Source organism: Taudactylus pleione, unplaced genomic scaffold, assembly GCF_031769625.1.
Source record: "Taudactylus pleione unplaced genomic scaffold, aTauple2 ptg000567l, whole genome shotgun sequence".
NCBI lineage: Eukaryota > Metazoa > Chordata > Amphibia > Anura > Myobatrachidae > Taudactylus > Taudactylus pleione.
This window is the reverse complement of record NW_028284969.1, coordinates 4,341,867-4,367,485: the sequence shown is the minus strand read 5'-3', so window position 1 is coordinate 4,367,485 and position 25,619 is coordinate 4,341,867. Positions and strand designations below refer to the sequence as shown.

The following is a 25,619-nucleotide window of genomic DNA, read 5'->3' as shown; positions in this document are numbered from 1 at the left end:
TATTTTGCACTGGAATAAATACTTTTCAATACACCACAGTGTCCCAAACTTCAATATGTGCTGTACTTGACCCCAGCTGGCTGACGATTGGCTGCCACCCTAGCAGGACTTAGGCTGTCCCAGTTTGCCTCAGAGAAGATTTCCAGCGGCCATCTTGCGACTGAATTAGAACCGTATGCAGCGGCAAGGCACATCTGCTTTGTATTGAGCAGTTGCAGACAGAGGAGATAAGCAGAATTCCAGCATGAGCCCCTTGTGCACAACCATATGTCTGAGCGCCCAGGAGAGCTGTGGATGGGGGATGTTCATCTGTGCAGCACTCTGGCAGTCAGTGGCAGATAAGAGGCCCACAAAAAGGATGATAAAGCTGATTGAAGAATTAACTTGATCTGTACCAGCAACAGTTAATGTCACTTTAACTTTTATTTGCAACAAACTATACTGTGTATTTGGAGACATGAAAACACTAAATTACGCATGAAAACGTCATTGAGGCCAAAGTCATTACAGCCATCAGGATTTGCAGATGTTTAATCATAAATACATGATGAGTAAAGTAACTTAGAGAACAACGCAACAGGCAATTTGATTTCATGTATGTAACAAGGGACATGATCATACTGAACTTGTCTACTTTTGAAAAAGCATTTCAGGGAGATTGTGATAGCAGCACCTATGAGCGTGGCGGTAAAGTGGGCGTGTACTACTACATCTGAGGGGCGTGTCATAAACCTGACTTACATCCAAATGTAAATGAGCCCCAAAGCAGTCAGTAGGATCTATTTGTTGATGAAAACACACTGATACTTTTCAGAAAATATATGTAGCCATAGGGATCATTGTGCCTTATACCCAATGCAGGGAGATGATACTAATGATCCTATTTGAATGTATATATCTCTGTTTTTTATATATATATATATATATATATATATATATATGTATATATATATATATATAACAGCTATATAATGGGGGTAAGATGGGAAGACAGGGAGATTGCTACTATTTCAGGGATTCTCCCTGACAATCAGGGAGAGTTGGCAAGTATGGACATGATGCATGTAACAAGGGACATGAACATGTATAAAGGTGCCTACACACTGAGCGATATTTTACACGATTTTCCTGAGTACGACGCATCGTGACGACAAATCATGTAAAATATGCCCAAATCGTGAGTGTCCACTCAAGATCATGATGCCGATGCACGTCCCTGCAGGTCGTACATCACAACTTCAGATATGCCATGCTGTATGGCAGATTTGTCAATCAGGGACAGAATGCACTGGAATAGTTAGGAGGCACGATAGATCGTGTGTCACATTGGACGGTTTTTAACACCAAAACGTGCCCACTACTGCCGGGGAGCTGCTGGGGAGAGTTCAAGGGGAAATCGGACACATCGTCGGATCGTGAGCACATCGCCAAGTGTGTAGGCACCTGTAGTGTAAAGGGGCCAGGAAATTAGGGTAGAGAAGGAATAATCTGATATGTGCAATGTACCTGGGAGTTCCATGGCCCTATACAAAGAACCCAGGCCATGGCCTTAACCCTTCACATGGATACAGAGCTCCATCCAGATCTGTCGAACATGTACAATAGGACATATCCTATACCATATAGCCATACACCAGGGGCGTATCTATAATATTTGCGGGGAACACGGGCCCCTGGGTCCAGGAGGGCCCCGCACCGCACGCCCTGCACCCATAATAATACTTGCCTCTCTGGAGTCCCATGTCGCTGTGGGCATCCGGCACTGTAAAACAACTGAAAAATGGCCGCGGCGGCTATTTTCCTGTAATATGCGCAGTACAGGGAAAATGGGCTCCGCGCCCATTTTCTCGGTTACCTGTGCATACACTATAGACTCTGGGCACACTCTAGTGCCCAGAGTCTATAACTCCGGCGCTGGCCGCGCACAGCTCAGTGCGCTGCCGGCCGGAAAGGAGGGGGCCTGTGTCGGAGACTGCACACTGGCCCCCTCCTCTCTAGAAATGCCCCTGCCATACACACTGGGGCTGATGATGAGCCAGACTATTGCAAGTGTGCGTTGCTGATAATAAACAAACTGGTTCAGCACATGCCCAGAATTCGAGCCGCAGGCATGTGTGAGTATGCCGATGTCAGTCAGCGTTCTACACCAATTAGTTTTGTTTGTTTACGAAGTTTCTGGTCAGCTTGGCCCAGATACTGATATACTGCAATACCAATAAGAAATTAAGCTGAACGATACTATAGAGCAATACGGTACAGAGAAGGTCTGAGAATGTAAATGGTGAACTAGTGAACATCATGTATGCACACAGATTAAAGATGTTAGAGGCTTTCCTTACTCAAACACTGGCTGGTGTTTCCCTCAGGTCATCACTACCTGATGGCACAACTCTTCCATGAGTCTCCCCGTAGGCATGTCTAGGGCACATCCTCCTTGGGCGTGGCTCATTTCAAAATTGCACAATTGCTTGAGTACAGAGGACGCAGTATTTTCAAATTTTATATTTTCACACATCTGTGCATTGACGATGATTTGGAGTGGTATGTTTCCACCCAATCGGCCCGATAATTGTATAATGTGTAGGCAGGAGCGTTAGCCAATAAATGGCTTTGAACGCTCCTGCAACGGTCAGATAGGGAGGTCGGTGTCACAAACTCTCGGACGGATTATGGATGCGACCCGTATTTTGGGAATTGGCTATGCCTGAGGCGCGGAGTCTAATGTGCCGGCGGTATTCACCAGGGACCCTCGCAAGAAGGTATGGACTGTCCGAGACACAGGTCGCAGCCCTCAGGTTAGGTTACAGGTGCTGGTGCTCACTGGATGAAGTGCAGAAGAATAAACGTAGTCAACAGGCCGGGTCAAATACCAGCAGGCGAGACGTACCAGGGAGCAGAAGTAATCAGGTCACAGGGATTAGCCAAGGTCGGAACCAGATATCAGATGTGGTACCAGGGAGACAGACGAAATTGGAGTCACAAACAAGCCAGGGTCGGGATTATAATAACAGGTAGTGCACAGGAACGCTGGAGTATGGTATGGAGGCTATACTCTGGCACTGGGGTGCCCCCAGAGTCTCCCTTATGTATGCAGAGCAATTTCAGTCACTTCCTGTGACATCATAAAAAGGGGCGTGTATGGCCCTTTACATTTTTCAACAATTGGTCGGTGCGCTCCTGTAGGAAGCCGCGCGTGTCTGCCTCAGGAGAGAGAACGAGCGACGGGGACCAACGGCAGGTGCCGGGAACACCCCACCCGCTGTCCCTTACATACCAGCGCTACTGGACCCGGTAAGTGTATTCCGGTGTGCTGTGACATTACCCCCTCCTCTAGGGGTGGTCACCGAACACCTCACAAATGGTGTGCCGGGGAACTTCTGATGGAATTTCTGAAGAAGTTGGGGTGCATGAATATCTGATGCCTTGATCCAACAGCGCTCTTCCGGGCCATATCCTTTCCAGTCTACCAAGAATTGGACTGTATCTCGAGATATTCTAGAATCCAGAATCTGTTTTACCTCATACTCCTCCTGATGATCTACTGGAAAAGCTGCAGGAGGATCATCGTGCTTTGAATATCGATTCAGAACTAATGGTTTCAAGTGGGAAACATGAAAAACATTTGGTATTTTAAGCGTATCAGAAAGCTTTAGGTGATATGCCACTGGGTTCATCACTTGCAGGATCTGGAATGGCCCAAAAAATCAAGGAGCACATTTCATTGTAGGTACCTTCAGTCGCAAATGTTTAGTTGACAGCCAGACTCTGTTGCCTGTATGTAGTAAAGGCATCCTCCTCCTTCTCCTGTCTGCAAACACCTTGTACCTAGAAGATGTTCTGCACAAGTTCTTCTTCACTTCCTTCCAAATTCTGAGGAAACGTTTGGCCGTATCATGAACGTCTGGAAGTGAAACCGACCTTAAAGCTGGTAATTCTGGTAACACGGGGTGAAGTCCACACTGCATAAAAAATGGAGAGTGGCCTGCTGCCTGATGAAACAAATTATTATGGGCAAACTCGGCCCATGGCAACAAGGAGACCCAGTCATCCTGATTGGCCGATACATACATTCAAATTAATTTTTCTAGATCTTGATTCACTCGCTCTGTCTGACCATTACTCTGAGGATGGTAGGCTGATTAAAAGCTCAAATTGACTCCAAAACATCTGCACAATGCCCTCCAGAATTTAGAAGTGAACTGCACCCCACGGTCTGACACAATATCTTTAGGAAATCCGTGCAACCTGAAAATTTCCCTTACGAACACCTCTGCAAGCTTTGGGGCCGAAGGTAGACCTTTTAATGTGACGAAATTAGCAGTTTTGGAAAACCTGTCCACCGCTACCCAGATAGTGTTGAAACCCTGGCATAAAGGTAAATCAGTGACAAAGTCCATAGAAATATGGGTCCAGGGACAGTTGGGTACTGATAAAGGATGCAGCTCTCCCGAGGGTGGATGGGGTAGACTTTATGTTGAGCACAAATAGTGCAGGCTGCCACAAAAACCTTGACATCTTGATGGACAGTAGACCACCAATAATTCCTAAGGATTAACTCCAGAGTTTTCTTCATCCCGAATGGCCTGAAAAGTGCGAACCATGTGGCCAATGTAACAGCTTTGCACGGAGTTTAGGTGCCACAAATGACTTCCCTGGTGGTATCTTGACCTCAGTGGTTACCGATAGGAAGCACGTTGGGTTCAGAATTTGCTTTTTTTCCCGAACTTCATCTTCCTCAGCGAAAATGAATGCCCGGGACAAGGCATCAGCTTTGATATATTTGCTGCCCGGGCGATAGGTGAATACCAAATTAAAACAATCAAAAAACAGAGACCATCTGGACTGACGATAGTTTAGACAGTGAGCAGTTCTGAGGCACGTAAGATTCTTGTGGTCTGTGTAGACCGTCACAGGAATTTTTGCCCCCTCCAGCAGGTATCGCCACTCCTGTAGAGCCAAGTTGATGGCAAGCAGTTCTTTGTCCCCAACGGCATCGTTTTTCTCTGGGGTTGAAAACTTGCGGGAAAAGAAGCCACAGGAATACCACTTCCCATCCTTATCCTTCTGTGAAAGTACTGTGCCTACTCCGACTGTAGAAGCATCTACCTCCAGGAAGAAAGGCTGATCACAATCAGGCTATCTCAAAATAGGTGCGGAGATAAAACACTGCTTCAATTGGTTAAATGCTTCCTCTGCTTCAAGCGGCCACACCCGGGTATCCTGACCCTTCTTGGTGAGAGCGGTAATTGGACGAGTAACTCCTGATGAACTGCCGGTAAAAGTCACAGAAGCCAATATTTATCTGATGGAATGTACTTTATGCATGGATTCATGTGTACCCCTCATAATCCGCAATGAAGAGGTTAAAATCCAATAAACTACATTATAATCAAGAGCTAGAAATTACCATGATGAGAACTGTAGTTCTCTGTTGGACAAAGTATAGCACATGATGTGCTTCATCATCAAGCAACGAGTCTCTGGAAATAATGAGCATTCAACTATGTTGTAAATGTTTAAAAAGTTTTAGAATCTGATGAAATATATTAGGTCATAAAATTGTGATCCCCCCCCCCACACACACACACTTTGTTGAATCCGGCTGCACTGTCACTAAGCTCCAAGGGTATGTGCCTCCATGGCAGTGAAGCAGATTTTAATTACAGAATGCATATAAATTTTGGTCTGAGCAGCGATGACAAACAGGCTGAATAAAGTAATTCGGGTGCGTGGGACCAGCACGTGGCCCGGCCTACAGCTGCACCACACATTTCTTCTCCTAGTTAGAGCACTGTCACAGAGAACACTAACCATGATGCTAATGGCCATATTCAATTAGCCTGGAGATCTGTGATGTGTGCTCCTGCACTACTAATACACGCACTTCCGGTATTATAAGGAATATCTACATTATAGATAATATTGGAACTAAAGGCACTATTCAATTCCAAACTTCAATTTGCCGCCATCTTGTGGGTGCTGTGTGTTTATTTTGCATGAGTGCGTCAAAGAGTGTGGAAACTATGCCAGTAACCACATGGGTTCTATGTACTAAGCCTTGAAGAGAAATAAAGTGGACAGAGATTAAAAAAAGTACCAGCCAATCAGCTCCTGTCACTTTACAGGCTGTGTTTGCAAAATGATAGCTAAGAGCTGATTGGTTGGTACTTTATCTTCATACACTTTATCTCTATCCAAGGCTTAGTACATAAGAGGCTGCTGCCTCACAGGCTTGAATATTGCAATTTTTATATATGCAACTTAAAATAATCTTTCCCATTCAGCACAGCATTTCAACTTACATGCCCCACATCATTTAAACCCACTTTCCTGTTCTAAAAGAGAAAATTGCTATATTTATCTATTAAAACACCCCCCGTCCCCCTTGAAATACATTATTATTGTTAGAAGGCTGTCAGAGTAAAGACTCTCAATATTGGTTAATAGCGAGATTCAGCTCACAAAAGGAGAGATGTATCAAGCCCTGGAGAGAGATAAAATGGATACTTTGCCCAAAACAACCAATCAGCTTCTGTCATTTATCTAGCTCAGTCTATGAAATGGCAGTTAGAAGCTGATTGGTTGCTATGGGTAACTTCTCCATTTTATCTCGCTCAAAGGTTTAATACATTTCCCCCAAATGGCAGTATTCGTCATCTATAGGGTTTTGTTTCTCCTCAAGGATTAAAAAGCTAGAAAAAAAGATCTCCTCCATGAATGTACATGAATAATAAACTGATGAAAGAGGGTTTTGGGGAGAGTTCAATAAAATATTTTGTCAGTGTGTGTGTTTTTTTTTTTTAAACAGTGTTTTTTATTAGGATACTACAGGTCCTAGCAGGCCCTGAGATTGTAAAGGAAGGTGGACAGGGCTAACCCATTTGATAGGTTCTTGTGTGTCATTTGATAGGTGGGAGACTAAAGGTATAAGGGTATATTTACTAAAGTGAGAGTTGTTGCCCATAGCAACCAATCAGATTCCACTTAACATTTATCTAATACCTTCTAGAAGATAATAGCTAGAATCTGATTGGTTGCTATGGGCAACATCTAAACTTCTAAAAACTCTCACTTTAGTAAATTTACCCCTATGTGTGTCCTTAGACTGCGGAGCTTTCAATGCTGTGGGGTGTCTTTCCCTGATTTTTGTTGTATTGCTATAATTTAGGTTCCATTCTGGTCAATGTTTGGTTATTTGCAGATTTATAAATTATAACGGACTGGGGAGTAAACTACACGCCAGCCCCACAGACAGAATTTGGGCATTCCTGCATATCAGGATGTACTTAGTTGGTTTGGAAAGGGAGGAATGTATTTGGCACACAAAAGGCTTGATTCAATTGGGGACGCAATGCCGATATTTACGCAGTTGAGCGATTATCGATCGACTGCACATGTTTCACAGTCGCACAATGCACGCGCCAAGGTACCTGTGCGATTACGCTCGCAGTGAGGATTTAATCGCTAAGAGTGATTGACAATCAAGGTGTAGGGCGGATAGGGGGAATGGCGGCAAAAACGCAGACGTGTCATGGCCGTTTTCGGGCATGCATCTGCCTTTATCTGTGATCCCGTACGCAGAAATTATGGTGCCCGCCTCTCAGTTCCCTCAGCCATTCTACGCGACTATAGAGTTACTCAGATGGTCGATTATTGAATGATCTGCGACAGCGGCTGCGCATTTGTATGCAGTTGCATGGATTCAGGGCTGGCATCAGAAATTGTGGGGCCTGGGGCTGACAAAATGGGCAGGGCTCCCCCTCAACCCGCCCTTCCCCTGCTTCCCCCCCCTACAACCTCCCTCCCCCCTCTACCATATTCATACTCAATAAAAACATTTTGTAGAAGACTGAGGCCCCCATTTACTAACGAGTTTTATCACCAAAACGAGTGATAAATGTCACTGTGGGGCCTATTCATTAAACCTAAAAATTCGATGGAGATAATTAGGTTTAGAACTCGCATGGAGTTCTACCTAATTATAGGTGGAATTCATCATTCCACCTCTCCATAAGTATCTATTCCGAAAAGCTGTCATTTTTGCGATGACAGCTTTTCGGGAAATAGATACTTTTCCCTGCCTACACTACCTTATCGCATCTGGAAACAGTGCTGCGCATGCGCTGTTACATCTGTAAAACCAGCGCATGCGCAGCACTGCCTACAGATGCGGTAAGTTTGTGTACCCCCCCCCCGACTTACCTGTCCGCGCAGCAGCCTCCAGCTCCGTCCTGCTGGTCTGTCATGTGGTTTCCCGGCAGACCACATGACAGATTAGAAAAAAAAAATAAACTTTTTTTTTCTTTTTCTAAACTTTCTTGTGCTCTGCTGGGGAGCACACATGTCCGACCAGCCTCCGGAGCCTGAGGACGGAGCAGAGCACCGGAGGGACTCGTCGGGGGACCTGCACACACGGATACAGGTAAGTCGATTCTGCTATTCGCCACCTCATAGTGGCGAATAGTAACTGCTTCAAATTCCGAAAATTCATAATTTTCGGAATTTGATGAATACCACAATTTCCACATCCCCATACTAATGTATGGGGAGTGTGGAAATTAACGCAGGGGAACTTAGCAAGGAGATATCTGTGATATCTCCTGTGCTAAGTCTGTTCATGAATACCAAAATAACGTTATTTAAGGAAAATGTCCTTAAAAACTTTATTTTAGTGTTGATGAATAGGCCCCTGGGTATGATAAATAGTGCTCCAGCCAATCAGCTCCCAACTGTCATTTTTCTAACAGTTGACAGTTGGGAGCTGATTGGCTGGAGCACTATTTATCATACACAGTGACATTTATCACTCGTTTTGGTAATAAAACGCATTAGTAAATGAGGCCCACAGTATTATATTATAGAGGCTAGAGCACATCTAAAAAGATTGAGGCATTTTAAAAATAGCTGGAGCCTGCCAGGGAGCATGGGGAGAATTCCATGGAGCACAAGGAGCATAGACAGTCTGATTCTCCCAGACTCAGCCCCATCATGCTCTGTCTCCACTGTCTCTGTCTGAATACTGTTGTGACTGATAAGGACACACAGTTAGTCAGTGAGTAACTTACCACACTCGCTCCTTCCTTCTTTTCTCCCTGCTCCGGGCGGTTCCTCAGGAGCCCTCACTCCACCCACCGCGGCTTCTCTGTCCTCTTATTCAGCGGCGCGGTGTGACGTTAGTGATCAAAGATCAACTTTATTAAGGGAATGTCGGCCAGTAGGTAAGTTAGGAGGCGGAGCGGGAGGGCTTCTGGGTGAGAAGTGACTCAAGAGTCACTCACTTACTCTCTCTATTGTGCGGCAGCGGCAGGGGGCCCGGCCGGGGGATAGTACTGGGCGCTGGGTGAGGGCAGCCTGTCAGTTATCAATGTCTTCCATGTGGGCCAAGGGGAAAGTGGCCGACGGGTGGGCCCCCCGAGTGTCTGGGCCGAGGACTAATGTCCCGGCAGTCTCCCCCTGATGGGGGTCTTGCTAGGATTTGCAAAGCCACCGGTGGGCGTCTCAATACATCTCCAGGCAGCTGCATTCACTAGCATATTTCCGCATAGCAGCTGCATACAGGATCGTAGCAGCGATGGCATTAGCGTCCACATCAGGCCCAATGTCAGGTATGCCAAATTCTCTCATGTGTCGCTGTTTCATGGTAAAGCAAATGAAGGCAGTTATGCGTGTTCTATAGAACCTGCTTGTAGTAGTTGTTATTTATAATAGAACACATACTGTATATTCCGCAGCGCTATGAAGAGAATATTTAGTCATTCATATCAGTCCTAGTGAAGTTTGCTATATATATTGCCTACCACATGTATACACACATATACTTGGGATTATTTTTGGCTGAAGTTAATTGACTCGGGATCCAGTCTAAAGATCTACAGTAAAAAGGTAGATAATTAGATAGACACCAGATGTTAGGCAATCAAAAGGTCGACAGGGACAAAGGTTGACAGGTACAAATGGTCGACAGGGTCAAAAGGTCGGCGTGAAAATGATCAACACAAAAAAAATAGTTGACATGTTTTCTTTTTGTGTTTTTTTTAGGGTTAGGGTTAGGCACTTACCGGAGGGTTAGGGCTAGACACTTACCCCAACGGTTAGGGTTAAGCACTTACCCCGACGGTTAGGGTTAGGCACCAGGAGGGAGGGTTAGGGTTAGGCACCAAGGGGAGGGTTAAGGTTAGGGTGAAGATTAGGATTAGAAAAAAAAACCTGTGTCGAAAAATTTTCATGCCAACCTTTGGACCCTGTCGACCTTCTCACATGTTGACCATTTGTCCCTGTTGACCTTTAGACTGTCTAACATCTGGGGCCAAATGTAATATGGTGAGAGTTTAGAAAAAGTGAGAGTTTAGCAGTAAATTCTCACATTGATCGAGTTTTATCTTCAAAATGGTAAAACATCTGGATGAGAGTTTAAATCGTGATTTTTGAGTCTGAAAAACATGGGAGTTTGCTCTTGTTCTCGGACTCTATTACACTGGAGTTTAAACAGTGTGAGAAAAATCTCACCCTATTACATTTGGCCCCTGGTGTCTATCTAGACAGTGTCTACCTTTTTACTGTAGATCTTTCAATCCACATCCAATTGACTTACAAGTAATTTTTTGGGAGTCTGGGAGAAAACCGGAGTACCCGGAGGACAGCCACACAAACACTGGTAGAACATACAAACTCCATACAGGTCCTGGTTAAAATTCAACCAATTCCCCAGTGCTGATCCTGCTGTTGATTTGGAGACAGGCCATTAACATTAGGGCTATCAAAGAAGGCTGATAAAAAAATTTCATCTTATCTCAGGCACCTGGATCATAACTTGGTAGGTATTGATATTTTGAACTTGCATCTATGGAGTTTTTTTTTTATTTTAAAGATGAGGCCAATATAAATTGTGACATGGTTTTGTTGCTGGCGGGATTATGGGAGATACTTTGGTGATTGTGTCCTCCATGCATGATATCAGGAAATCACTATGAGGACTGCGGGCCTGATTCAGATGTGGGCGAAAATATGCTAATGCTTTAGCCACCAGGATATGTATTGAGACACTCACCAGGGCCATCGCAAAGCCCAGTTAGTGCATACAAATACACAGCCCTCGTCTAAGATCATGCGTAGATCGGCCATCTGAGTAACACTATGGTCACGCAGAATGGCCGCCTGAACAAAGTCGTCGGAACCACTTTATCTGTGTACGGGATCGCAGTCGCAGGCTATGACACACCACGAAGAAGTCCAGGATACGTCTGCATTTTTTTTTTTACCACCATTGCCCGTTACCGCCCCCAAATGGTTCCGGATTGTCAATCACTTTGCAAATTAATACTCACTACGAGCGGCTTCTCTAAGATATCTTGGAGCGTGCTCACTGCAACTGTGGTGCATGTGTAATCAACCGGTAATCGCTCAACTACATACATATCGTCACATATCTGAATCAGGCGCTGTGTCAGGTGAGTGCTGGGGACGTCTCCGGGGCCTGGCTGTACAGGTGTCCTGAACAGTTCCCCTTCCAGTGGGGAAACAAACCCCTTGGAAGTTTGGTTTTTAGTTTGGGTACGTCATCTGTGACCCTGTGGTAAGGATTTGCCTGGTATACCTTTTCCTTGAAAATGTAACAATAAAGGCATTATTCTTCCCATACCATTGTGCTTTGTAGGCAGACTATTTAAAGTTCCCAGGACTTTAACCCCATGCCTATGGTAAGTACAGTGGCTGGGGTCACAGTGAGTGAAGATTGGTGCAGTCTGCAGATACTGGAAGAAGCTATCTCTCAGCTTTCTCCAGGATACGACCCATTAACTCAGCAGAATCCACTTGACAGGTCAGTTCCTCACAGAGCATGTGTCAAGGCTTGAACAATTCATATAGTCACTAGAGAGCAGCGGAAATAATGTGCCACTAGATTGCTGCATAAACTGTAGCTAACGCTACTGTGCACTAAACATTGGGGCAGATGTATGAAGCTGTGGAAAGTGATAAAGTGCAGAGTGATAAATGACCAACCAATCCGCTCCCACCTCTCATTTTTCAAACACAGCCTGTAACATGACAGTTGTGAGCGGATTGGTTGGTCGTTTATCACTCTGCACTTTATCACTTTCCAGAGCTTCATGTGTCTACTTACTATGTTACACTGCATTTATATCCTACTACTACATCATTCATCCCACTGCGGCTTATGCTACGCTGTACATCTTACACTGCGTCATTTAACCTTATAATGTGCAGCGATCACACACTACATCTTTAATCCTTATACACATATCAAGTATCCAAGTATCAATCACTTATATTGTTTAATTTATCCTAAAGCTGCTCATTTACACTGTCATATATCCTAATACACTATATCAAGTATCCAAGTACCAAACACTTAATAGTGCATGTGTCATTTATCTTAATGCTGCTAGTTTTACACTGCGTAATTTATCTTAATGCTGGACGTCTTACACTGCGCTGTGCAGGTTATTATAACTGCACATTGTGCACTGCACAATTTAGGGGAATATGTACTGTATTCGGCTACTGCACAATTTAAAAATGTTCTACCTCTCAACTGTCCCAGGGACAAAAGCTTCAAGCAAAACAAATTATTAAAATCAGAGACTGTCTCTTAGGGACAGTTGGTAACTGTGGGTAATGTCCATGCTGCCCTTTAGCACTTTGGGTAAGCTGAGACTATATCACACTGGAATTCTCCCCAAGCTCATATTTAAAACTGCCTGTAGACTAAACTCCAAAGAAAAACATTCAAATAACTGACCAGTCTGGTTATGCAGTGCTCTAATTATCTGACAGCCTGATTTATAGCTTCTAATTAAAGGGAATGCTTGGAGAAGAAAATGCAAACTGCCCTTAGTTGCACCCTTCGTCACTGATCCATTAAAGGTGCATTCACTTTTAAATCCAAAATAAAGGGGATTGTTGTAGTACAGACCTCCGGTATCTGCCCTGCATTGCTATGTTTCTTGTCTGTAGTGTTCCCAAACTCCACCATTGCAGTCCATGTTATAATGATATCCATGCTTGAGCCAGGTGACTTAACTAGTATCTCAGTCAGTTTAATTTAACCATCTGGACTGAAGCATGGATATCCTTAAAACATGGACTGCAATGGCGGAAAAAAATATTATAATGGCTTAGTGGTTCCCAAACTGTGCGCCATGGCACCCTGGGGTGCCTCGGGACACTTGCAGGGGTGCCTCAGGTTGGTGGTCCAGCACCAATTCAAATATCTATGGTCAATGTAATGTAAATATGTGGACAAACAGAAGCACAAACCTGTCTACCACCACATAACTGACCCTAAGGATGACAGGTCAGCACAATTTACTTCACTTTACTACTTAACTACATTTATTTATGAATACCGGATCAGACCCGGAATTTAGCCGGCGCCAACCCAGGATGTTCACAACGGAGCCGGGTCTGCAGTGACCCGGCTCTTCCAGCGTGGACGTGGACGCTTTGAGATTACATCATCGTGACCCGGATCGTTCATGTGACCCGGATCACGCTGTTTACACTGCAGGGTTTCACAGGTCATTCCTGTGTTAAACCCTGCAAGTTACCTGGGTTGGATTGCCGGGTCATTCGACCCAGGAATCCAACCCTGTCCCCTTTTACACCAAGGAGCTACCCGGGTTAACCCTGCAATAACCTGGGTTTTAGCTCTGGTGTAAAAGGGGTATAACAAACTTTTGGCTTAGAGGTGCTGTGAAAACAATGCTGATACTCTAGGCTGCCCTGATTCAAAAAAGTTTGGGAACCTCTGGCTTAAACTATTTTGTTATTTAATATAAGCAACAATAAGTATATTATTTTTTTGTCAAAGCGGTGCATGTAAATTTATAAAGCTACGTCTAATTGGGTGAAAGTAGGGCCAATCAACCTTCCTGATTGGAGGGGAGTGCTTAAGGTGCCCATACATCTGACCGGTATTTCGGCCATCCTGCGACACGATCAGAAATGCCGATCTGCCGGGTGGAAATGCCGGCCGACCAACATCGATGTTCAGTGATACGTCACAGGATCGCTGAAATATTACATATTAAATGTCCCCGATTTTATAATTTCTTGATCGCAATCGTCAAATCGGGAAAATCCAACATGTTGGATTTCTGCGATACCGCGATGCCGGGTTGCAGCATTGCAGGATCGCGGCAATCCATCGCTGATGGATGGGCCCCATTATGCAACCCGGCATCGCGGGATCGCCGAAATCCAACATGTTGGATTTTGCCGCTTTGACGATCACAAATCAAAAAATTATCGCGATCGTCAAATCGCCGACATTTAACATGGAAATGTCTGCGATCCGGCGACGGATTGCAGAACATCGATGGTGGAAGGTCGGCGTTTCCACACAGAAACGCCGGCACTTCCCATCACATCACCAGATCACAAAAACCTGTTTCTGATGTATGGCCACCTTAACTCTTTTGAAAGCAAGTAGATGTAAACAGCTAATGGGCCCTATACATTAGCAACGGATTGCCGCGATCCCATGATGCTGCAAACTGGCATCGCAGGATCGCAGAAATCCAACATGTTGGATTTCGGCTATTTGACGATCGCGATCAAATAATGATCGCAATTGTCAAATCGCGGACATTTAACATGTGAAATGTCTGAGATCCGGCGACGGATCGCAGAACATCGATGGTGGGAGGTCGGCGTTTCCACCCGGAAACGCCAGCATTTCCCATTGCATCGCGACAAATAGTCGCTGATGTATGGGCACCTTAGAAAGGAGTCTGTTGAGCTCAGCAATACAATACACACGCTATGGGGGAGATTAATTTCTAAGCGATGGTCGCAAAGTGCCTACTGGACCAGTCAGGTGAAGGTAAGAAGTCCTGGGGGCTGCCAGAGTGTCCCCACTGGTCACCCGGAATGGTGGGGGAGGTTTGTCTTGTTTATTTTTTTTAGTTTATCCCCGAAAAACGAATGACAAGTCCCACTAACCATCTGTGGTTTTAGTATATGTGCAGATCACAGGTGGGACTCGTCATCCGCAGCAAAACCAAAGTCATCATATAGAGGGGCATTTTTCTCTAGTCAACCAGGCTGCATCTTGATCATGTAGCCTAATTTTCCTGGTCTTATCTGACAGGAGTGGAACCTGTTGTGGTCACTTTGAAGTTCGATGTGCTGTGTGTTCAGAGATGCGCTTCTGCCTAACACAGTTATAACACATGGCAATATGGGTTAGTGTCTCCTTCCACTCAGCTTGAACCAGTCTGGCCATTCTCCTCTGACCCTTCTCATTAATTAGGTGCTTTTGTCACCAGAACTGGCGCTCACTAGATTTATCTCGTCTTGTGCACCATTGTCTGCAAATTCTAGTGACTGCTGTGCAGAAAATCTGCAGTCTCTGAGATACTCAAACCACCCCGCTTGGCAACAACAGTCATTCCACGGTCAAAATCACTTACAGTAGATCACATTTCTTCCCTATTCTGTTTTTTGGTCTGAAAATAACAACTGACCCTCTTGACCATATCTGCATGCTTTTATGCATCGAGTTGCTGCTATGTGATAGGCCAGTGGTTCTCAAACTCGGTCCTCAGGACCCCACACAGGCCACGTTTTGAAGGTCACCCAGCAGGTGCACAGGAGTATTCATTACTCAGTGACACATTTTAAAAGCCCCACAGGTGGAGCTAATTATTTCATCTGAGATTCTGTGAGGAGACCTGGAAAACATGCACTGTTTGGGGTCCTGAGGACCGAGTTTGAGAACCTGTGTGATAGACTGATAAGCTATTTGCATTAACGAGCAGGTGTACTTAATAGGGGGCATAATGAATTATTATCTCCACCTGTTCTAATCATCATGTGTAGCATTCATGTGTGTGGTTACAATGTAACTCATTATTACATTAACATTAACTATCAGCACACATGTCTACCATATATAAATATATATATATTGTTTGTTCAGATAATTGCGCTTAGTGTGGAAGTGATAGGTCCACCTTAACTAGTCATTCCCTTTAGACTACTAACAGCTAAATTACATTTCACACATGATATGACACTACTACACTGTTCTCTAGATGCAAGTTGTGTGTTGAACACCCTCTTGCCTACATGTCACGCTTCATTGTCATATGAAAATAACTATTCTGCTATTACTGTCCCTTTAATACTGTAGCTATATGTAATCTCCATTCTACTGCATTCAATTCACTCATGTAAAGAGAAGGAAATTGTAGTCTGGGCCCCTATGGGAGGTGCTTACTAAGCAGAGCACACCGCTCACCTCTAGCCAACAAGAGGTTAAGCAACAGTTTATGTGAATACATCTGGTCTTTGTTAGGGCCATGATTATTTAAACATTGAAGAACAGTGGTACAAGAGAGTCGCCCCTATAATTGCTAGGCTGTTTAACTGACTAAAAAGACCCACAGAGCCTTATAAGACACACACATCAGTGGAAATGCAAGAAGGAGTTTCTGTGGAGTGGTTAGTGGAGGAAAGAGTCAGGTCTGTCTGTAGGGATCGTGGGAAGTAAATCCACATATCTTGACTAAGGGCCTGATTCAACGATGTACGCTAATGCAATCGCAGCTGCGATTACTTACGGAACGCAGCTGCGAAAATATGGTAACGAATCACTTGCCTTTCGGGGCATAGAGTCTCCCACTGAAAGCATCTCACATCCACCGCTCACGCACAAAACCGGAAACATTGAACGCAGATCAGGCGGCCATCAGCCTTCTGAGTAACTTAGAAATAGTTACTGCACATGGTGATACATCATATTAATCAATTATATCTATACAATTTTTGGGGAAACCGTTTTCTCTCTATTATGACACACAGGAGGCTCGTTTTTAATTACACCAAAAATGGTTTTATTAAAGACATCAACATGTGAATAAAAAAATATATATAAATATATGAAAAAAAACACAATAGCAGCACTAATTTAATTAACAGTATTTTTCAATTATACCCCTGATTTTCACATAAAAATTAAAATACATTTAAAGAGTTTGCTATGACACAGCACTTCCGATCTCTATTAAATGATCTGAGATGAAAGATCCAGAGCTCACAGATACAATGTTAATGTAGTTGAATCCTCAGTTTGATACTAATGTATCAGTTTCTAAAATATATAGCAGTCACTTTTTCAATCCTATATCCTGCACATGATTAGGTAGCAGACTATGGGGTCTATTTACTAAGCAGTGTTAGGAGACAGAGTGAAAAGTGATAAGGTGCCAGCCAATCAGCTGTCAACTGTCATCTCACAGGCTGTGTTTGAAAAATGACAGTTGGGAGCTGATTGGCTGGCACCTTATCACTTTCTTATCAATTTTCACTCTGTCTCCTAACACTGCTTAGTACATAGACCCTCATGTAACTAATATGAGACGGGATGTAGTTATGTCTGCTGGTCACAATACCGACTGATGAATACCGGCAAAGGATTCATGATAGGCGGCGATATACCGACGCCTATCACAATCCCGACGTCGGAATCCAGGAGGACGCATGCCCGAACGATGTAAGTACGGGCCACGCGTCCTCTTAGTCACGGGGGGGAGGTAGGTTTAGGACAGTTTGGGGGGGGGTTTAGTCTTGGGCACCCCCCCCTCGGGAGGGTTAGGTTTAGGTAGCGGTAAGGGGGGGTTAGGGTTAGGCACCTCCGGGGGGAGGTTAGGGCTAGGCACTAGGGGGGAGGTTAGAATTAGGCACCACTAAGGGAGGGTTAGGAAGGGGGGCAGGGGAGGTTAGGGGTTAGGGTACTTACTTGCCTCTGTCGGGATCTTCATCCTGTTGGACAGCCTCCGGAATTTCAATCCAATTCCTATGAGACTGGCGTCCCAGTTTCAATATAGGTCCACACCACCTTCCTTCAATATATTTTACCTCAAATCCAATAAGCCGGTAACTATAATGTCTTATGCAGACAAAAAGGGTCCGCTATAGTCGCGTGGCCACGCTAAAACAATATGCACACTCAGGGCCTGATTCAGAGCCGCTCGTAAGCGGCCGCTCGTTCGCTCCGAGCGATGTTCGCACATCTGCGCATGCGTATGGGTCGTAATGCGCATGCGCCAACCAGTCAGTGCGGTCGGAAAATGTGTGTTCGTAAAATTGCGAGTGCCTGCTAATTTGAGTGACAGGATGAGGCGTTTGTGGGTGGTAACAGGGGAAGGTGCTTGAAAACGGGGAGTGGAGATCCGAACGCAGGTGTCGCAAAAGGTCAAAACAGGCGTTTTAAGGATGTGCATAATTAACAAAGCAGCGTCATCGACCACGTCACTTGGTTGTTTCTTAGCCTGAACTGTTTGCATGATTGCGGTAGGAAAATCCAACCACAAGCACTGCGAGCAGTTCAGACGCCTTTCGATGTACTCGATTAATGTAATAAATAGCGGAGATGACGTATGATGCGAGCGGCCAGGGGGCGTCTTTACAAAATAGCGAGCACATGTTTCGAGGCGTCAACAGACCGCAAAGAGCGAGCGCTCAATTTAAATAGTCGGCCCCTTTTTCTGAAGGAGCGAGTGCAAATAGTGTCCGGCTCTTAATCAGGCCCTCAGTATATTACTGTACAGAGGAACCGGTCGTAGGTAGAAGGATTGACGGTTGGAGCAGGTGAAAGTGAGAGCGGGAACTGCCGCTTGGTGCTGCTGGTGTGCTCAGCCTGCTGGACAATAGAATCTGTGGGTAACGCAGAGCTGAGATAATATCCGGACCAGAGTAGTTGAAATGTGCAGCGTCTGTAGATATCGTATTTGGCCCGCTCAAACAATGGACATAGGATAGCTGTATTGACATCTATTCAGGATATCTGAAGGAAAGTAGATCAACGAGTTTCGTCCCGCACAGCACTGGGACTTTCTCAAGACGGAAGGACTTGTTAGTCTGAAACGCGTAGATTGTGGTGGACCCAGTATTACCTGCTTGAGTTTCCAGTTGTTCGTTTGGTCTGTGTCTTTTCCACCTGGACGAGGATTGTAACTTCATTTCCCGGGTTATTGAGGTTGCATCTTTTAACAGGAACACTGGATAGATGTTTTATCCATCCTAACATATTATTTTATGTAAACTGTGTGAATAAAAATCTTTTATTGGAATAAACCCTGCCTGTCTGAGGATTGAGGATTTCAGGGGCTATGGGTCCAGGATTTAAAGAAACCTTTCTGTGAACGAACCAAGAGAAGTTTGTGGTGAGTAAATTACCATTTACTCGTGAAAAGGGGTTGAGAGAAGTCGCTTATGCTAAGTATAATAATCATTAAGGGTGAATGTTAAAGAAAGCTTTCAATGAATCCTAACCTCTGATTTATGGCGAGTGTGAACCAGCTTATAGCTTGATGATGAAAACCAAGAGGGAGGATCATTGACTGGGCAAAGATTACATATTGGAGGAATTGAATCGTCTTCACGTTGAGATAGCGCTTGTGTTCTGTCCACAACATGCCTACGTCTGGTAAGCCACTCCCCTGTTACCACACCGAAATGTCCACTCTAACTGCATCTAAATTCGCTCTGCGGTACCCATCAGGATGCGTGCGCAGTGAGGTTCGGATGCATGTGCAGAATTAAAGCATCATCTGCTAGTGCGTTTCATCAACTTAGCGTGGACCTCTGAATCAGGCCCATAGTATCATAAGTATCTAAGTTTCAGTTTCGTAAGCGCAATATAAAGGGGTTTATACTATAGAATACTTTAATCCATTGGCTTATATGTGCCCTCCTGCTACTGGTGCTAAAGAAATAACTTTTTATTCCTAGCTTACTTTGGTGCCTTTCATCCATCTATTGGCACATTGAAGGAACAGTGGGCCTGATTCAGACCCGCTCGCGAGCCGGCTCCGTAGTGCGCAAGCGTGAGACCCGGATAGCGACGGGCAAACTGGCACTCCGGGTCTCGTACCAAAGGGGGCGTGCTGTCGATGTTGACTGACAGCACGCCCCCTTTGGTGGAGGGGCCAGGGGCGTGGCTGCCCAGACAGAGGCGTTCCCATGGGAACGCCTACCATCTGGGGCCGGCCCCACTGACATCACAAGTGATGTCAGTGGGAGTGCTTTCGGCTCTGTTAGAGCCGAAAGCACTCTGGGGCTTGCGGCAGCGAGACCCTACCACAAGGGTCTCGTCGCAAGCCCAATGGTTGCGATGGTCTTGACCATCGCGACCATCTTCCTGGCCGCTCGCTATAGATGTGGGTGGTCACCCACAGCTATGCAAGCGGCCAGGAGGCCGCTCTGAAAAACAAGAAGGACGGCCCTGATTCAGAGCGAGTGCCCTGTCACAGAGCGTCCGGCTCTGAATCAGGCCCAGTGTTTATTTGTATAGCACTGGGTTACAACACAAAGCTGCCCACTGTATACAATAACTGTATGTAATGCAGACCTGTATCCTATAAAAGGTTTAACGGAGTGTCTGATTATATAAAAACATGGTAGAAAAGCACAGAAAGAAATTAAAAAAAAGAAACAGCAGTGCATTAGTGATAGTTGCAGGAAGACACATACAAGTCAACTCATTAAAGACATCTGATAATAGAAACCCCTCTCAGTGGAAATAGCATCTTACACGCAATGCAAGACATAGCCATTGGACATGATGTTAGTAAAGCTCTAAGGACAAGAATCAGATGGTAATGTTTTCATCCAGTATATAGAAAAAGTGAACTGGCTCCATTCAACTATGCAATCTATAAGGATAGGGCTCAGATCTTTGATTTACTGTATTAATGCTGCACAAGAATGCAATTAGGAGTACATACATCTGTACACATTTATTTTCAAATATTACACACACATCCCGTTAAGGAATGGAAGTATTTCTACAGAAGTACAGATCTGTCAATGCTGGGGGAAGGAGGGACAGATGAACCACCATAGGGGGTGGGGTGGTGGTGAGTCCTGTGCTGGGGAGAGGATGTCCAGTTTCCTGCTCTCAGCACAACAGCTGTAGTCTCCCTGTATTTGTCAGATGACCCATCACATTTGGTTTACACATATTTTGACTTAAAATCCACCAACTCTAAAACCCCCATAGTAAACAGTATACACAGGTAACCACAGAATGGCTACACACAGACAGTGACATAACTATCACAGAACATTTCTCTTTACTAATGTCACATATTGCTTGTCTCCAGTGTACATTTCTAATAAAATATGTTTATAAATGCACATATACATTGGCCCACATATAAAATAACAAATCACTATACAGTACTACAGTATATAGATGTATCCACATACAGAAAGTACGATTTGGTACAGACAAGTGCACCCAAAATATGCTGCCAAATAGGCCCACTGGTGTAGTAGTGTCACCTCACACTGGTGTAGTAGTGTCACCTCACACTGGTGTAGTAGTGTCACCTCCTACTGGTGTAGTAGTGTCACCTCACACTGGTGTAGTAGTGTCACCTCCTACTGGTGTAGTAGTGTCACCTCACACTGGTGTAGTAGTGTCACCTCCTACTGGTGTAGTAGTGTCACCTCACACTGGTGTAGTAGTGTCACCTCACACTGGTGTAGTAGTATCATCTCCTACTGGTGTAGTAGTGTCACCTCACACTGGTGTAGTAGTGTCACCTCACACTGGTGTAGTAGTGTCACCTCACACTGGTGTAGTAGTGTCACCTCACACTGGTGTAGTAGTGTCACCTCCTACTGGTGTAGTAGTGTCACCTCACACTGGTGTAGTAGTGTCACCTCCTACTGGTGTAGTAGTGTCACCTCACACTGGTGTAGTAGTGTCACCTCCTACTGGTGTAGTAGTGTCACCTCACACTGGTGTAGTAGTGTCACCTCACACTGGTGTAGTAGTATCATCTCCTACTGGTGTAGTAGTGTCACCTCACACTGGTGTAGTAGTGTCACCTCACACTGGTGTAGTAGTGTCACCTCACACTGGTGTAGTAGTGTCACCTCACACTGGTGTAGTAGTGTCACCTCACACTGGTGTAGTAGTGTCACCTCCTACTGGTGTAGTAGTGTCACCTCACACTGGTGTAGTAGTGTCACCTCACACTGGTGTAGTAGTGTCACCTCCTACTGGTGTAGTAGTGTCACCTCACACTGGTGTAGTAGCGTCACCTCACACTGGTGTAGTAGTATCACCTCACACTGGTGTAGTAGTGTCACCTCACAATACAACAAGCAAAAAATCACCACCAGGTCAACAGGCGCTAATGATAGCCGCTACCCGTTAATGGAGTATGATTGAGTCGGGGGTCCCCAAATAGATGAAATGAGGTTTACATTCCAATTCCCTCCAATTGTCATTTGCTGTAAAACACTCAAAAGAAAGGAAAATCCCATAGTGTAATACCGCACTGTACAGTATAGAAAATTCTTATAAACCATAAGCTAGATTTGCTTGTACCAGAAATAGTGGTCTAAGGACCTGATTCAGCACGGATCGCACGGCTGCGTTCGCACGCAGCCGGCCGATGTTTGCATTCTGCGCATGCGTATGCATCGCAGTGCGTGTACGCGAACCGGCCACTGCGATCGGGAAGCGATCGCAGTGAGCACGCAGAATCTTCACAGAGTTATTGACTTGAAGTGACTGTTTGGGGGTGGAGAGGGGGGTCTTCAGCAGAACGCAGGCGTGCCTGGGTGTTTGAACACCATTACGGGGGCATGCATAATTAAGCCCCTGCGATAGCATACGATGGCGACAGGAAGTTTAGCTGTTTCTGCGGTAGGGTCAGGTCAACCACAACTGTGCGAATTGTTCCGATGTTACTCGATGTTACCGATGTTTTCGCTGACTTGCGGATGCATGTCATGGGAAGTGGGCAAGCTTTATACAGTGATGGGCGTCTTGGTATAGTGCTGCGGTTGCTGTGCTATTGCATTCATTATCATATTTTCGCAGCTAGCGGGTGCGTGCTAACGCAACTGTGTGATCCGCGCTCAATCAGGCCCTAAGTATGATAGTAGACAAACTTGCTGCCCTGTGATGTTCTAATCACACTGCTCCTCCACGTCGTCTCCTGTTGTTCCCATATTCGTCCCTCCAGTGTATATATATATCGAGAAAAGCTCCAAATAGTATAACATTATTTTATTCATCACACATTTTAAAATTACAAAGTGAAAAACAGGCCATAGTGTAATCACTTGGACTCTCACCAGATCATTTGGTCTTCATGATATTAAGTAGACAAAAAAAACAGTGGTACAATCAGAAAGCCAGGCAAGTCAGGAAGTCAGAGTCTACCAGCAAGGACAGGTCCAATGCACCCCAATGTCTCCTCCTCACCAAGGCGTTTTGATACCTGGATGGTATCTATCTCAAGGCATGAGGAGAAATGTGAACCCCTTAATGTTAGGGACGCCGGTATAGAGGAGCCTTGACGTTGGCCCGGCGCTTAATCATATATTTGCAAATGTATGCTACTAATAGCTCTGAATTTCTATTATCATGTAGGATTCAAGTAGTTTTGTTGATATTGCTGCAGTGTGCTGGAGGGAATATCCTTTTTTTCTTTTCTGTGGTTCAGTGTAAACCCCGCCCTTTACAAGCACCTGTGCTATATCATTAAGCTGATGTGAGCGACCACCATACTTTATATTTGTATGAGGAGAAATGTGCTGAGTGGGTATTTATACCTCCACACATAAATTGTCACTACACATAAGCAAAATCTGTTTCCAGGTGCCCATACATCCTTATTTAAAACCCCTTCCATAAGGTCCATTACATAGTGTAATAGTGATCTTGCCAGGTGTAAAAGATTTTGGAGCCAAACAGAAGTCTGTCTGTGTATTCTGCATCACTTAGGGGTCTATTTACTAAGCCTTGGATGGACATAAAGCACCAGCCAATCAGCTCCTAACTGCCATGTCACAGGCTGTGTTTGAAAATTGACAATTAGGAGCTGGTTGGTTGGTACTTTATCTCCGTTCACTTTATCTCCATCCAAGGCTTAGTAAATAGACCCCTTAGTCGCTGAACTATTTCCGGTGACGTCCTTCCGGTCCCGCAATCTCGGGCACATTGTAGAAACGGAGAGTCAATAGATTTCAATACTTTCCACAATGATGGCCATAAAAACAGGGGCAGCCATATTGGAATGGACATAACAACTCCATGAAAACGTAGCTATTTTCTTCAAGTGTGTCAGGGAATATAAATTTGTAAAAACAACAGGGTTACCACTAACCATAATAAATATGCACTTAAATACTGTAAACATAAAATACCTAGGGGTCAATCCTATTAGCCGCGATGATCTCTCCGGCGTGAGTCATCGCGGCAATGGGCACACACTACGGCAGCTTGGATTCGCTGAATTTTGCTCGCAGCCCCATAGGGCTGCAGACAAAATTCAGCGAATTCGGGTGTCAGAGCGGGCCGCAAAGGGTGCGAGTTGCCGGGCCGTTGCCGGCTTTTTAACACCGTTGCAACGGCAGCTCGCACCCTTTGCACATTATAGGATTGACCCCCTAATGTTAAATGTTCAACTGTGTTAAAACCATTCAAATCATAATATTGCAAAATAGCGCTCCCATCTTATTACCCTTATTTATAAAATGTCACAGGAAGCACTTAAGTTCAAAAAATGTATTAAGGTAAGCGTTTTGAAAGTATCTATCATATTCATCTCACTTTTGGCTAATTTTTGAACAAGGTCATAAACTCTATCGTCAGTTGTTACTTTTTTAAACCAAATAAATTTTTGATGTGTTTAACATCACACTGATGTTCCTCTTTAAAATGCATTGAAAATGCATGTGATTCCATCCTCTTAGGGATATTCCGAAGATTCTCCCTAATTCTAACTTTCAGGGGTCGACTGGTCCTGCCAATATAGAGCTTATCACATGAACACTCTATCCCTTATATAAAAGTGGTGAAGTGACATGTGATAAAGTGCTTAATGTTGTGTTTATGATTACACTGATATGATACACTTCTGTTTTATACTCCCAAAATATTTTTGCATCCTATGCAGGAGCCACATCTATAAACCCCTTTTGATGTAACTACCGTTGTTTTGGGGGAGAAAGGACAGAGACTTTTTACCAGTTTTATTCTCAGGTTAGGGGCTTTGCGAAAAATGCATATTGGAGTTTTTGGGAGGTCTTTTCCTATTAAATGATCCTTTCAGGTTCTAATGTTTCTTTAAAACATTTCCCAATTGCTGATGTTGTTATGTGTAGTTGGTGTTAAGTGCCCATTTAAATCTATAACCGTCCACAATTTTTTTCTATATTGGAACCTTCAATTAGATCATTCCTGTCCAATTTAGCAACCTTATCTAATGACTCGGAGACTAGCTTATCATTACAACCGTTGCATTAAAGCACTGTTTAATTTTCTGGGCTTAGGATAGGATACACTCTGAACAAATTCTCTTTAATTGCTTAAATTGGTCCAAAGGTATTGACTCAAGCCAATTGCTCTAATAAGCCCCTCCCCTCAATATTAATACTAAAATCAAGGAAATTTACATTTTGCTGATTTATGCCAAAAGTTAATACAATATTTCTATTGTTATTGTTAAGAGAGGAACAAAATTGATCCAATATTCCCCTATCTCCTTTCCATATAAATAAAATATCATCAATGTACCTATGCCATGACACTGGCTTCGCCCGGAAAGGCTTGTTAGTCCATATAA

The 25,619-nt window shown here is 44.4% G+C and overlaps 1 protein-coding gene across 2 annotated transcripts in view; it reads right to left on the bottom strand.

Annotated features, from left to right (window-relative positions):
- ADGRA2 (adhesion G protein-coupled receptor A2) overlaps positions 1-25,619 on the bottom strand; it is a 220,171-nt gene that overhangs the window by 139,934 nt on the left and 54,618 nt on the right. The window contains exon 1 of one of the 2 annotated variants that reach the window (XM_088453048.1): positions 12,935-12,990. The exons of the other annotated variant lie outside the window; for it this stretch is intronic. Coding sequence (XP_088309174.1) covers positions 12,935-12,954 — 20 coding nt within the window. The 5' untranslated portion in view covers positions 12,955-12,990. Of the gene's footprint in view, positions 1-12,934; positions 12,991-25,619 lie in introns of those variants that run through there. 2 annotated transcript variants of the gene reach the window in all.